General features: G+C 41.8%; 1 protein-coding gene across 6 annotated transcripts in view; it reads left to right on the forward strand.

Moving 5' to 3' along the window:
* Positions 1 to 15,162, forward strand: part of Fry (FRY microtubule binding protein) — a 444,403-nt gene that overhangs the window by 378,020 nt on the left and 51,221 nt on the right. For 4 of the 6 annotated variants that reach the window (XM_090342231.1, XM_090342232.1, XM_090342235.1 and 1 more), the window contains exons 47-51: positions 1,652 to 1,792; positions 5,861 to 6,040; positions 9,737 to 9,898; positions 10,692 to 10,766; positions 13,508 to 13,678. In XM_090342231.1, coding sequence (XP_090198357.1) covers positions 1,652 to 1,792; positions 5,861 to 6,040; positions 9,737 to 9,898; positions 10,692 to 10,766; positions 13,508 to 13,678 — 729 coding nt within the window. Of the gene's footprint in view, positions 1 to 1,651; positions 1,793 to 5,860; positions 6,041 to 9,736; positions 9,899 to 10,691; positions 10,767 to 13,507; positions 13,869 to 15,162 lie in introns of those variants that run through there. The other 2 variants (XM_090342230.1, XM_090342229.1) reach the window with 1 other exon arrangement.

Consider the following 15,162-nt stretch of genomic DNA (forward strand, 5'->3'; position numbering starts at 1 on the left):
AGGTCATTGTATGTTATGTCTTCTACTTAATATTATACCTTTTATTATCTTTAAAAGGTCATCCTATTAGCTGCATAACTTGGTGAGAGAGAACGGTACTGTGACTTGAACTCAGGGCTTCCTATCTCCCTGGGCTTTTTTTTCAAGGCTGGCATTTTACCACTTGAACTATGTCTTTACTTCAGCATTTTACTGGTTAATTGGAGATCAAAGTCTCTTTATTTGGATTGGCTTCTAACCTCTATCTTCATTTCCCTGCCTCTTGAGTAGCTTACAGGCAAAAGCCACGAGCACCTAGATCCAGCATGTAATTGAATTTATACATTCATTTCCCTACTGTTGAACACTTCAATTGTTTTATGATTTTTTCCCTATAAATAATGCCTTGGCAAAAAAAAAGGGGGGGGCCCTCATACAATTATGCTACTCGGGGCCGAGAGTGTGGCCTAGTGGTAGTGTGCTTGTCTTGTACAAAGCCCTAGGTTTGATTCCTTGGTACAACACACAGAAAACACCACTAGTGGTGTTGCAGCTCAATTGGTAGAGCACTAGCCTTGAGAAAGCCCAAGGACAATGCCCAGGTCCTGAGTTCAAGCCCCAGGACGGGCAAAATATATATATATATATATATATATATATATATATATATATATATATATATATATATGTTACTTATTTCTGGTTTTGGAAACAGTTCCTCAAACTGCAACTTCTATTTCAAACTTATGACTCTCAGCTAGACACTAGTAGCTCACAATTGTAATCCTAGCTACTCAGAAGTTTGAGATCTAAGGATCATAGCTCAAAGACAGCTATGGCAGGAAGCCCCATGAGATTCCTATTTCTGATTGATCACCAAAAACCCAGAAGTCAAGCTGTGTGGAACTGTAGCTTAAGTGGTAGAGCACTAGTCTGGACCTCAAAAGCTCAGAGACAGAACCTAAGCCCTGGGTTCAAGCCCCCAAACTGGCACTGGCATACATTCTTTAGTGCCCTGACCTCAGTTACCAAAATATCCAGTTTATATCTCTACTGATATTCAAATACCCATTTCCCTATCTTCCTAGCAACGCTGAGTATAATCAGTTCCTAGTCTTTTCCAGTCTAATGATTGACAATTATATCTTTTGCTTTAATTTGTAATTTTGTGTGTGTGTGTGTGTGTGTGTGTGTGTTAGCTGTCTTTTTTTTCCCCCAGTTACTCCTCGGGCTTGAACTCGGGGCCTGACACTATACCTGAGATTGTTCCAGCTTTTTCCAAGTAGTTTGTTGGAGATAAGAGTCTTGCTGACCTTTTTGCCCTGGCTGGCTTTGAACCATGATCCTCATATCTCAGCCTCCTGAGTAGCTAGAGTTACAGGTGTGAGCCACTGGGACCTGGCTTTTAATTTATACTATTTTTTCACTAGTATTGTTGGGTGCTTTCCCTTGGGACTGTATCTGTACCTTCATGGTGTGACTTTTCTGTGTATGTATTCTCAGACTTAGCACGTTGCCATGAGTCTTCACATCCTCAGGTCTCCCAGAGTTAGGATAGTGTTTCTCTTTGTTTGAGGTTGTGCCATGGTAAAGGCATTGGAAAGCCTGGTGCTTCTCTAGGACAGTCAGACCAGCACTGACCCCTGGCTCCCCTCTCTCCCTCTCCCCACAGCTGCTGGAGAAGGGACTCCCCAGCATGCAGCAGCCACTCCTGCAAGTGATTTACAGTCTGCTCAGCTACATGGACCTGTCTGTTGTTCCTGTGAAGCAGTTCAACATGGAAGTTCTCAAGACCATTGAAAAATATGTGCAGGTGAGTGCCTGGAGAGTGGCGCTGTTACAAGAGAACCAGAAGACTGGGTACCCAACCACGGGGGCACTGGCCTTACATATTCATTCCTTGATGCCATTGGTATCTAGGGTCACAGCCTGGGTGACATTCAGACAGAACAAGGCCTTGTTATGCTCATCTCTCAGAGGACAGAGTTCTGCTTTGTAGGGCTTACAGGCTAGCATTACCATGAGGATCTGGAGGAGGAGAGTGGAAGGTCCTGTCTAGTTTCTGTGTTGTTTATAAAAGCAGAAGGAACATATATGTGTGCCAGCTTCCAGGCCAGACACTTCCATTTCAGATGATTATTTCCACTTAGGGGTTGAGGAAACTTCAGTGAAGGAACTTGAGTAAATATACTTAAAAATATTCCAGCAAGCAGGCCAGGTATCAATGGCTCATGCCTATAATCCCAGCTACTCAAGAAACTGAGAATCTGGAGGGTCCCAGTTTGAAGCCAGCCTTGGCAGAAAAAGTCCGTGAGTCTCCCATCCTCTATTCATCAGCAAAATGCTGGAGGGGAGGTGTGGCTCAAGTGGTAAATCAATGGCTGAGTGAATGTGAGACCTTGAGCTCAATACCCCAGTACTGCCAGGCACTGGTGGGTCATCCCTGTAATCCTTACTACTTGGGAGGCTGAGATCTGAGGATGATGGTTTGAAGCCAGCCTGAGAGGAAAGTCTGTGAGATTCTTATCTCCAAGAAACTACTCAGAAAAAAGCTAGAAATGACAGAATACTAGCCTTGAGAAAAACAAGTTCAGGGACAGAGCCTGGCCCAAAATTTGAGACCCAGGACCAGCCAAAAAGATAAAAGTGACTACTACCAAAGAAAAATAAAATATTCTGGCAAGCAAAGTATGGAAAAAGTATATATAGATGTTGTACAATGGGTTTCATTATGATAGTCTCAATTCCCATACCAAGTAGTCTAAAAGTTTAATAAAAGTAGTAACAAACTGGGCCGGGAGTTTGGCCTGGTGGTAGAGTGCTTGCCTAACATGCACAAAGACCCAGGTTCGATTCCTCGGCACCACATACATAGAAAAAAGCTGGAAGTGGTGCTGTGGCTCAAGTGGTAGAGCTCTAGCCTTGAGAAAAGTCCAAGGACAGTGCTCAGGCCCTGAGCTCAAGCCCCACAACTGGCAAAAAACAAAACAAAACAAAAGTAGTAGCAAACCAAGATACTGGCTCTCGGATCTCAGTAGTGAGTGGAGCTTGTATTTGATTGGGAGCTGGATCCAAAGCCTGTGGTTGTGTTTCACTGTAGCAGGCCACTTGGCCATCGAGACTCTGGCGAACGTGAAGAGACACCTTCACACTAACATCCTGAGGTTTAACCAGGAAAAAAAAACATGAAGACCTTCACACTATTAACATCATACCCTGAGATTTAACCAGGAAAAAGAAAAACTAAAACAGAAATTTAAAATAGCAAGCCAAACTTGAACAAGTGTCTAGAAACTTGCAAGTTACTGTGAAATATGGAGTCTCAGGCTGAAGTTGAAGGCGGCCATGCTCAATGACACCGACACCCTTTCTCCTTAGAGATTCTTTTCTATCCTCATGCGACTTACAGGATTTTTTTTTAAATTTAAAGTGATTTCTAAACTTTTCCCATTTTTCAAGTAGCAATAATAGATGTGTCACTCAGTGGACATTGGGTGACAGTGTCAGCATGTCCTGGGGCCAGGGTCCATTCACACCTTTCTGTGGCTGTGCACAGGTGGTCCGTTTCTCTGTGGTGTGAGGATGCTTGCAGGTCATCTCTGATACTCAGTGTCTTGCCTTGGAAAAAGCTTAATTTCATTTTCAGAACATGGTTTTCTGGTGCAGAATTTGACAGGGAAGGAAACATATAAGTATAAAAATTAGCCATTACATCTGATCATATAATATTGTTCAACATGAACAGGAAATGGAACAGAGTTTTTTTTTTCTTTGCTGCTGATTTTGTTTTCTTTCCCTTTTGTCTTAGTTGTTGGTTTCTTTCTTTGGGAGGGTAACGGGGGACGAAGGGAGAACAAATGAAGCAGTGGTCCTCAATAGACATTATGTTAAAAATGAACTATGCAGGGCAGGGAGTTTGGCCTAGTGGTAGAGTGCTTGCCTAGCATACATGAAGACCTGGGTTTGATTCCTCAGCACCACATACATAGAAAAAACCTGGAAGTGAGCCAGAGCTGAGGCTCAAGGGTGGTAGAGCTCTAGACTTGAGAAAGTCCAAGGACAGTGCTCAGACCCTGAGCTCAAGTCCAGACTGGAAAAAAAAAAAAACAAAAAACTATGCTGTGGCTCACGCCTGTAATCCTAGCTACTCAGGAGGCTGAGAGATCTGAGAATCATGGTTTAAAGCCAGCCCAGGCACAAAAGGACCTGAGACTCTTATCTCCAATTAACCACCAGAAAACCGGAAGTGGCACTGTTGCTAAAGGGGTAGAGCAGTAGCCTTTAGCTGATAAGCTCAGAGACAGCACCCAGGCCCAGAGTTCAACCCCACAACCTACCAAAAAAAAAAAAAAAAAGAACTTTGCAGTGGCTGGGAGTTTGTCCTAGTTGTAGATTGCTTGCCTAGCATGCATGAAGACTGGGGTTCGAGTTCTTGGTACCACATTCATAGAAAAAGCTAGAAATGGTATAGCAGCTCAAATGGTAAAGCTCTAGCCTTGAGAAAGCCCAAGGACAGTACTCAGGCCCCAAGTTCAAGCCCCAGGACTGGCAAAAAAAAAATGAACTATGCAACTTGTGGGTGGGAATGAGAGAGAAAAACTGGGAGGGAGGGAGAGGGAAAGGGGTGACATTATCCCAAAAAAATGCATTCTTTGTCCTTTATGTAACTGTAACCCCTGTTTTAGTTACAAGATGTATAACTATTATTATCTTGATAATAACAGAAATGTATGAAAGGAAAAATATGACAACTTTTAAAAGTTGGCTTACCTATGTTCAATATTTTTGTGTCAATCTGACCCTCTCAAAGGCCTGATCAGACTGAAACTTTTCAGGGAGGCAAACCGCGTCTCTGATAAGCACTAAGGAAAGGAAAGGCCTTCCAACATTCTGGAGTAGCATGAGGATAGGCTTGGCCTATTTGGGGATACTCTCGAGTTCAGAATATGCCCTACCCTGTCCACTAGAGGGGGCCCGTGAAGAGGTTTTGGTAGGAAGGTGACTTGGTCTAACAAAAATTCTTCAAAGATCACTGCGGCTGAGATCCTGAGGCCTGTTACAAGGCCCTTGACATAGTGCAGGCCAAGCAGGAGACGATTCAGCTGAGAGAAGGGAACAGATTACTGAGAGGAAAGAGAAGAGTTAAGGACTTTCAGATTTCTGGATTGAGTAATGAAGATAAAAAGTGACAGGAAAAGAAATCAAGATATCCAGGAAACAAATGGAACAAGAAGACCTAGAAAACTAGAAGCAAGATTGGGATCTGGAGATTGGAAGAATTTTGAGTAAGAGTCAATGGTTACTAGTGAAATAGGCCTCAGAGACATTTGTGTGGGGCTTGACTTTGGGGCCTAGTGCTGTCCTTTAGCTTTATTAGTCATAGCTAGCACGTTACTGAGCCGTCTCTACTTCCAGAATTTTTTCTGGTTAACTGGAGATAAGAGTCTCATAGACTTTCTTAGATGAGCTTTGAACTGTATCCTTGGATCTCAGCCTTCACAGTAGCTAGGAGTACAGGCTGAGTGAGCTACCAGCTCCTGCTCTTAGGGACATTTTTTCTTGTCGAATTAAGGACACAGCACATTTACAAAAGTGGTATATTAGTTGAAACTATTTACTAGAATGTGAACAAAAGGCATTGTTTTATTTGCTTGTTTCCTAAATGTGGCTTATATTTGTGTGCATTTAGTGTATATGTGTTATATGCACATGTGTACACTATATAATTTTTATGTTGTTTGCCTTTTACCTATCACAGGATTTCCTGTATGCTTTAAGTCAGTGAATTCCGACAGGTCATGAGAGGTTTCAATAGTGGTCTATTAGGTTTCAAAAATGAAATAACTGTGTTAAATAACTTCAAATATTTTGTTTCCTGCAGAGTATTCACTGGAGAGAAGCCCTGAATATCTTGAAACTGGTTGTTTCTCGATCAGCCAGTCTGGTGCTGCCTTCCTACCAGCACAGTGACCTGTCCAAGCTAGAGATACACCGAGTGTGGGCCAGTGCCTCTAAGGAGCTTCCTGGGAAGACCCTGGACTTTCACTTCGACATTTCAGAGGTGCCTGGCTATGTGAACTCTTACCTGTGCACTTGAGCCTGGATTGATGGTGGAAAAGGTTATAAGTAGTTGCCTGGACAAAAGCTAATTATTGTAAACGAAGACTTCTGAGGTCTAAGTTACATTCTTTTAACAGAACATTTTAGGTTAAAAATGTGTTGAGAGCCAAGCACAAATGATTCACACCTGTAATCATAGCTACTGAAGAGGCTGAATTCTGAAGATCATGGTTCAAAGCTATCCTGGACAGGAAAGTCCATAAGACTCTGATCTCCAGTTACCCACCCAAAAGCTGGAAGTAGAACTGTAGCTCAAGTGATAAAGTGCTACCCTTGAGTTTTTTTTAAAAAAAATGCTTTGAGAATTGAGCTTTCAACTGGCAACTTAAAACTAGAAACTAGCCTCAGTTCTTCATGCACGCATGCTAGTCCTGGGGCTTGAATGCATGGATTGAGCACTAACCTTGTGCTCAAGCAGCCCCATTCATGGATTTTTCTAAGTAGTTTATTAGAGATAAAGAGTCTCAGATTTTTCTGCCCAGGCTGGCTTCAAACTGTGATTCTCAGATTTCAGCTTCCTGAGTAGCTGGGATTACAGGTATGACCCACTACCACCCAGCTTCAGTTTTTCTTTTAAGATAATTAAAAATGGAATGAACTAAAAATGATACCTCTGTAACTCACCAGCTTGGTGAGGCTAGACAGGAAGAGGCATGGGTTTAAAATTGAGATCTGGGGTTGGGAATGTTGCATAGTGGTAGAGTGCTTGCCTCACATGCACGAAGCCCTGGGTTCAATTCCTTAGTATCACATACATAGAAAAAACTGAGAGTGGTATTGTTCCTCAACTGGTAGAGCACTAGCCTTGAGAAAACTGAAGGACAGTGTCCAGGCCCTGAGTTCAAGCCCCAGGACTGGCAAAGAACTTGAGACCTTGTATAGGGGAAGGGGGCGGGGATATAACCTTCCTTATTTCTGTAATAGTTATTCTGTCATATCCTGATATATACAATCTATTTCCAGGAACTACCATTAGAATAACAAATATCTGAGGTTTATAGCAATATGGTGGCTTCCCCAAACTACAGTGATATATATATATATATACATATGTGTGTATATATATGTATATATATATACATTTTTTTGCCATTACTAGGGCTATAACTCAGGACCTGAACACTGTCCCTAAGCATTTCGCTCAAGGTTAATGTTCTACCATAACTCTACTTTGGCATTTTTTGCTGATTAATTAGACAGAAGAGTTTCTCCAACTATCTTTCCTGGGCTAGCTTCAAACAGCAAGTCTCAGATCTCAGCTTTCAGAACAGCTAAAAGTACAAGCACAAGCCACTGGCACCCAGCCTCACATTACTTGTGAAATATACAAAATTATTAAGTGAGAAGGAGAATGTCTAGCAACCTAAGCTAAGAAGTCAAGAAGAAAAAAGAAAGCAGGAAGTCATCATATGGAAGACTTTGAGTCCTTAAGTCTAAGAAAGAAAATTACGTGGCTTCCAAGTCATATTAACCTCATGATGCTTAAAAAAAATCATCTGGGCAGCAGTGGTTCACATCTGTAATGCTAACCACTCAGGATGCTGAGATCTGAGAATTATGATTCAAAACTAACCTAGGAAGGAAAGTTATAAGTCTCCAACAAACAATTAAAAAGACAGGAATGAGGGTGTAGCTCAAACAATAGTGTTCCAGCCTTGAGTAAAACAAAGCACTGGGACAATGCCCAGGCCCTGAGTTCAAGCTCCCTGGACCCGTACCAAAAGGGAGGGAGGGAAAGAGGGAGAGGAAAGAGAGAAAAAGTAAGAAAGGAAGGAAGAGAACAGATGGACTGGGGCTTAGAGTTTGGCCTAGTGATAGAGTGCTTGCCTAGCATGCACAAAAATCCAGGTTCTATTCCTCAGTACCACATACATAGAAAAGGCCAGAAGTGGTGCTGTGGACCAAGTGGTAGAGCTCTAGCTTTGAGAAAGCCCAAGGAGAGTGTTCCGGTCCTGAGTTCAAGCCCCAGGACTGGCAAAATGAAAAAAAGGACAGAAATTGTACTTTACTGGACTTTATAAACAAAGCCTGGTGGTACCATGTTTGATGCACTAAGCCACTAAGTGTCTAAGCCACTAACAAATTCTAAAAATAAATCCACTAAGAAATAAAACAGATCTGCTTATTTAAGGAACTCACGTGTACTATTAAATAGATTGGCTTTTGTTATCCAACAGTATCCACTGGCTTTTCACAGATAAAATACTGATTCAAATAAGATATTACTTTATTCCACAGAGAGACCAGCATCTATACTGAGTATATAAATGATATTAAAATACTGACTCACCCCTGTCCATAAGGAACTATTTTTAACACTATTAGGAAAGAAAGCTGCTTTTTTCGTGGTCATTTTTGGAGTAGAATGAACTCAAGTCTAAAACTGGTATGAGCATTGAACTACATTCCTTAGCCCCCAGGAACTCAGAACTACTCCAGCGAGAGGGGCCTTGCAAGCCAGCTTGAGAACTACAGAGCTACCATTGCCTTCTGCCTCTTCGAGGTCCCACAATCTGATGTCTGGAGGAGAGACCAACTAAAGCTAAAGTCTGAGAGATGCTGTCTCTCCTGCCACCACTCTTTAGCTATCAGAAAGAAATGGAGATTTCTTAAGTGCTTCCCAAGTCCCCTGCCATGACTTTATCTATTTAAATAATTCAAAAGATATAATTTAAGTAAAATTTTCAATAACTGAAAGTACATACAGCTAGGTACCAGTGGCTCACACTTGTAATCCTAGCTACTCTGATGGCTGAGATTGGAGGATGGCATTTGAAAGCCAGCCAGAGTAGGACAGTTCATGAGACATTTATTTCCAGAAAATCAGAAATAGTGCTCTGGCTCAAAGTGGTAGAGCACTAGCCTTGAGTGAAAAAATCTCAGGGATGTGCCCTGAGTTCAAGTCCACAGCCAAAAAAAAATTAGTACATAAAGATGAATGATTAAAGGTTGAAGAAATAAAATGGGATTTTTAGTCCTTTATTCTAAAGAATTCTTTCAGGGTTAAATGTCTGACTATGTTTGTAGTCATTATCAGTAGCTTCTATAACATACTGAAAGGTAAGTCTGTGGATTTGCTTCCTGCTGCTAAAGAATATGGGAAAATATTGGAGACGGAAAATGATACAAAATAACTAATCTATGAGTAACATGGAACTTCTCCAATTTGAGTGATATTCACTCCAGCAGCTTTTGGTTTGTTCTATGTAGAAAGATCCCTTATAACACAGAATCGGGGGGAAAGGGAGCTTGAACTCAGGGCTCATATGGCTTTCTCATTGCTAATATTGTACCACTTAAACCATACTTCTACTTCTGTATACAACAAAATTATTTTTTTTCTGTACCAGTCCTGGGGCTTGAATTCTGGGCATTGGGCATTGCTCCTCAGGTTTTGTGCTCAAGGCTAATGCTCTACCACAACACCATTTTATGGGTTTTTGGTAGATAATTGAAGATAAGAGTCCCACAGATTGTACTACCCAGGCTAGCTTTGAACCAAGATCCTCAGATCTCAGCCTCCTGAGTAGCAAGGATTATAGGCATGAGCCACCATCACTCGGCTGCCCACCGCCCCCCCCCCACACAACTTGTTAATGAGACAGGATAACGTGTGCTTTTGCATTCCTTTCTCAAGACACCCATCATCGGGAGGCGGTATGATGAACTCCAGAGTTCTTCGGGGCATGATGGGAAACCCAGGGCCGCGGCAGTCACCAGGAGCACATCATCCACCTCATCAGGCTCCAACTCCAACGTCCTTGTTCCTGTGAGCTGGAAAAGACCCCAGTATTCCCAGGTAGAGGACTCCAGGCCTGGAGCCCTGGGATGGAGTTTAGGGGATCTACAGAGCCCGGCTGCCTGTGTGATCCTTGATCCTACCATGGAGGCTCTCAACAGCCCAGTCCCACTCACTTCACCATTGAATGGCTTGCTGTGTTCACGTCAGGCTGGCTCTGCTGCTTCTCCCCACTGGCTGTGTATCTCTTAACACTTGGAAAGTCTGATCTTTCTTCAGGTGCCAGTGGCTCACACCTGAATCCTAGTTACTCAGGAGGCTGAGAACTGAGGATCACAGTTCAAAGCCAGCTCAGGCAGAAAAGTTTGTGAAACTCAGCCTTAACTAAACGCCAGAAAACCAAAAGTGGTGCTGTGGCTCAGTGTGACCAAGTGCTAGCAAAAGAACTCAAGGACGGCACCCTGGCTCTGAGTTCAAGCTCCACCACTGACAAAAAAAGAAAAAAAGCCCTTCAAAGAAGTCCCACCTTCTGGCACTCACTCGATGAATAATAACCTGTCCATGGTTCTCTCAGCCATTTCTCCAGAGCGTCATCAGCCTCAGTACAAATACAGTGTGAGCCTGACTTTCAATTCTCTAATGTTCATGGCTTGTGAAAACTGGTGAAATGAGCATTGTAGTTAACCTGCAAAATCTGAGCTACTACTCTTGCACATTCCTGATACTTTATCACATGTGTACTTTGCATCTCAGCTCCCTAGCGGTCTTTGCTTTCTGTACTGATGGTGACAGTACTGGGGCGGGCTGCTCCCAGGACCCCCATGATGAAAACCTGCCTATGTTTCCTTTCTAGAAAAGAACAAAGGAGAAGTTGGTGCATGTCCTTTCTCTGTGCGGCCAAGAAGTAGGACTAAGTAAAAACCCCTCGGTGAGTTTGATCACCAGTTAACCAGTAAAATGTGTGGAGTGGAGGTATGGTTCAAGTGGTATGAGTACTGAGTTGAAGACTCAGTCCTGATAGAAAAAGAGAGAGAAAAGAAGAGAATGACATATTCACAAAATGACGATTAACAAAAATACTTTTAAATGATAGGTTAGTCATTTTTTGTTTAATATAAACTTGTAGTGGCATAATAGAAGAGCACCAAGATTTTGACTATGCCAAAGATTGATGTACCTAACTTTCTGAAAATTGTAAAATTTAGAATCTTCAAATTGTAAGGGTGAGCATATTGTAGAATATTCTAGCAGAATCAGTAAAACTCTCCAGACCTGATTTTACTAGGTGGTATGGCTGTTTAATTTTCCACCTCAAAACCTTTTCAAAGGTTACGGTGATGGTTCAAATGGTAGAACATCTGCCTAGCAATGTGAGGCCCTGATTTCAAACTCCAGTACTGAAAAAAGGTTGTTTTTAAATAGAAATGCTAAGGCTATAGTGAGCCAGGAACATGATGTCCTTCCTTTATTGGCACAAGGTGATGTGTCTCACACACACATACATCACTGCACATCAGTAACATTGCAGTTGTACATTGAAACCAAGTTTAGTCTTTCCTAGAAGTACATCTTTATAATTTCCCCCTAAAAATCACAAACTAAACTATATAATTGACCAAATAAATTAGGTCCACAGAGAAATTTGTTCATTCCTATCTGTAAAATTCCAAATGTATCTATTTACGTGGTTCATGAGCGAGTAAGGTTCATAAATACTTGCTCACATATAAATTGATATTTCTTTTGTCTGGGAAAGCACCCAGCCATCAGCTAAATATGGCCTCTCTATGAGTCACTCTTTTGGCGGTATTGATGAATGGGGGTTGCTGCTGTTCCTCTGGTATTACTTCAGGCAGGGGACTGTGGCAGGAGGGGCAGACACATTTCCAAGCTCACAAGGAAGAGAATCCAGGGCTTTGCCACTGCAATGACAGTGTCAGCCAGGGTTCTCTTGTAGTGGTGTCTGCTAAAGAGTCATATTGTCCGAAACTCTACTGAGGCCTTGCCCACTGGAAATACTTTCCTGGAGCACTCTATGAATAAGACAGGCAGCAAAGCCTAGTATGGCAGGCAGCCTTAAACTGGGGAAATGGAGAGTCTAGCCTGTCTTCTCACTCTGACTCCTCCAGGGACTCTGATCTCACATACCCATGTACAATCCCTGTTCCAAACCCTGTTATGCACAGTCTCATGAACATACAGGTTCAGTAGCACTTATATGAAATACTTGGGACTGGAAGCATCTTAGATTTCAGCTTGGAGGATTTTGACATATTTGCATAGACTGAGTTAGTATCCCCAATCTGAAAACCCAGAGTTCTGCAAAACCTTTCTTTTCTCCAAAAACTTTTTAAATTTTTTTTATTATTATAAAGGTGATATACAGAGCAAAAAACTTTTTGAACATGTCTACTCAAAGTTTCCAATTTCAGAGCCCTTTAGATGTTAGATTGTTTTCAGAGGATTTCTGGGCTTCTCAAGCTATGTTGTATGTAAAATGACTGTTGGAAAAGAAATCCTATACTTGAACTTCATTCAGTCTTATAACTTTGAAGAGGTATTCATTGTATTTCAGTTCTTCTCAATAATTTTCCAGGACCAGGACATATAAAATGTTAATTTTATTTCATATCTATGTATGGTGGAGATTGGCTAGGAAAATATTTCACTTCATTTACAGGGTATTATTTCTGCAGTATTTAAATGGATCAGTGGAAAGAACCTACACACAGAAGTTTTGTTCTTTGGGGCTTTAATTTCTACTTGCTACTATTAATATTGTCATTAAATTATCATATTATTTGCAGTGTGAGGGGGTTTCACAGTGATAATTCCATACATGCATACAATGTAATTTGTAATGTAGCTTTAGTTTCTTATTCTTAGTGGTTCCTAGGTTATCTTTTTTTTTTTTTTTGAAAAGGAGGGCAGAACTTGGAGATGGTCACTCACACCTATAATCCTAGCTACCCAGGAGGCCGAGATTTGGGGGTTATGGCTCAAAGCAGCCTGGGCAGGAAAATCCATGAGATGAGACTCTTAACCTCCAATAAACTACTCAGAAAAGGCCAGAAGTAGCACTGTGGCTCAAGTGGTAGCACATTAGCCTTGAGCACAGACAGTCTAAGGGACAGTGCCCAGTCCCAGAGTTCAAGCCCCAGGACCAGTAAAAAATAAACAAGTAAATTTCCCTGGGTTATGCTACAAGAAAAGAAGTATTAGTGTGGTCCTTAAAATATAAATTTGATTGTGTGTATAAGTTATGTGTGTGGGAGTGAGTGAGTGAATGTATAATCTCTAATCTCAGTCATCTTGGGAACAGTGGAGAATTTTACTACTCTAGTTTGTGACTCCTTGCTTATTTGTTTCACACACACACACACACACACACACACACACACACACACACACACGTAGCATCCCACCTTTATCCATTAAGGGGCAGCAGTCCAACTTCTTGAGTATTTTCCTGGTACATGAACTTGTGTGTGACGAGTTCAACCCAAAGGCACCTGTCCAACATAAATAATGAAAGAACATTCTAAAAATATCCACTTAAGGATTTAGGTGTGTACTGGAAATGCAGTGCTACAAGAAGTCAATGTTTCTCCTAACATAGACAAGCAGAGAGAGACGGGTATCTCAAGAGAGGGCTCTCTTGATTCACAGGTGATTTTTTCCTCCTGTGGGGACCTGGACCTACCGGAGCATCAGACGAGCCTTGTATCTTCAGAGGACGGAGCCCGGGAGCAGGAGAACATGGATGACACAAACAGCGAACAGCAGTTCAGAGTCTTCAGGGACTTTGATTTCCTCGACGTGGAGTTAGAAGATGGAGAGGTACAGCATATTCTCTGTAAAATAATAGTGATAATAATCCGCTCAGCTTTTCCTTCACTCACCAAACTGTGTCTGATTCTGGACCAAGGTTTTTAGTTGGAAAACTGCAAACTTATTTTGAATCAGCTTTTATCCAGAGTACAGCTGCTTAACTATGGCAAAAGTTACCACACCCTTCCTGTCTGCACCCTTGGCAAAAGCTGCCCACTTATTACTAACTGGCAAAGATCTGAGTTGTAATGACCACACAAAGCCTCTGTGTGTGTGTGTGTGTGTGTGTGTGTGTGTGTGTGTGTGTGTGTGTGTGTGTGTGTGTGTGTGTGTGAATGAATCCAGAAGGGAACCCCAAACACTAAAGTTCTCAGCCTGTTCACTGGCACCTGGGAAAAATATGCTAGGCATTTAATTATGGTAAATGTAAAGTTGCTCTAATTCAGTAATTTCAAAACTCACATGCTTCAACATGAGATCAGAGCCTCAGCATTTTTATGTGAAGTTTGATTAAATGGTTAAGCTAAAATATAAATCACAAGATTTGAGGTGGGGCAAGATGGGAAAAGAGAGAAAGGAAGGAGCTCTTTGCTCTGTTTTAGTGGCTGAATTCAAGTCTCAGCAGGCACATGCAAATATGTTGATCGTGAATGATAATCATGGTAATAAGATGCTTTCTGCTATTAATCATACCTTTGAAGCAGGGTCTGGAAGGAGAGCATTACTGTCAAGTCACCCTCATTTCTGTAGCCCAGGTTTCTTTCAGCTGTGAAGCAGTCATTTTCTCATGAGAATGAAAACTGCATTCACTTTTGGCAAGTCTGGCTCATGTAAGGGTGCATGGTCCTGAGCCTGGCTTATGATGGTGATGCACAACATTGGTCAGATTTTGTGCAACTAAACATACTGAATTTTCCAAATGGCTCATTACTGATTTTTTTTGTATGTGTGCATGCCAGTACTGGAGCTTGAGCTCAAGACCTGGGTGCTATCCTTGTAGCTTTTGCACTCAAGTTTAGAGTTTTCCAACTTGAGTCATAGCTCCAGCTTTTAGCTGGTTAACTGCAGGTAAAAATCACATGTACTTTTGTACTCAGGTTGGCTTCAAACTTTGATCCCCAGATCTCAGCCTCCTGAGTAGCTTGAATTACAGGTATGAGTATTGGCCTCTACTGATCATATAATTAAAACCGAAGCTTCACTTCAAGGTTTATTTTATCTTATGGTAGGTAGGCAACTCCTACTGGACTATGAGTTTGTAGAGAATCAGTACTTTGAATAGCTTCCCTAAATGTGTATGACTGTACCAGGAGCCAGTGGCTCATGCCTGTAATCCTAGCTACTCAGGAGGATGAGATCTGAGGATCAAGGTTGAAAGCCAGACCAGGCACAAACAGCTACAAGACTCTTATCTCCAATTAACCACCAGAAAACTGGATGTGGCACTATGCTCAAAGTGGTAGCACTCTAATCTTACGCAAAAGAGCTCAGGG

The sequence above is a fragment of the Megascapheus bottae genome, chromosome 11 (genome assembly GCF_031878675.1).
Source record: "Megascapheus bottae isolate mThoBot1 chromosome 11, mThoBot2.hap1, whole genome shotgun sequence".
NCBI lineage: Eukaryota > Metazoa > Chordata > Mammalia > Rodentia > Geomyidae > Megascapheus > Megascapheus bottae.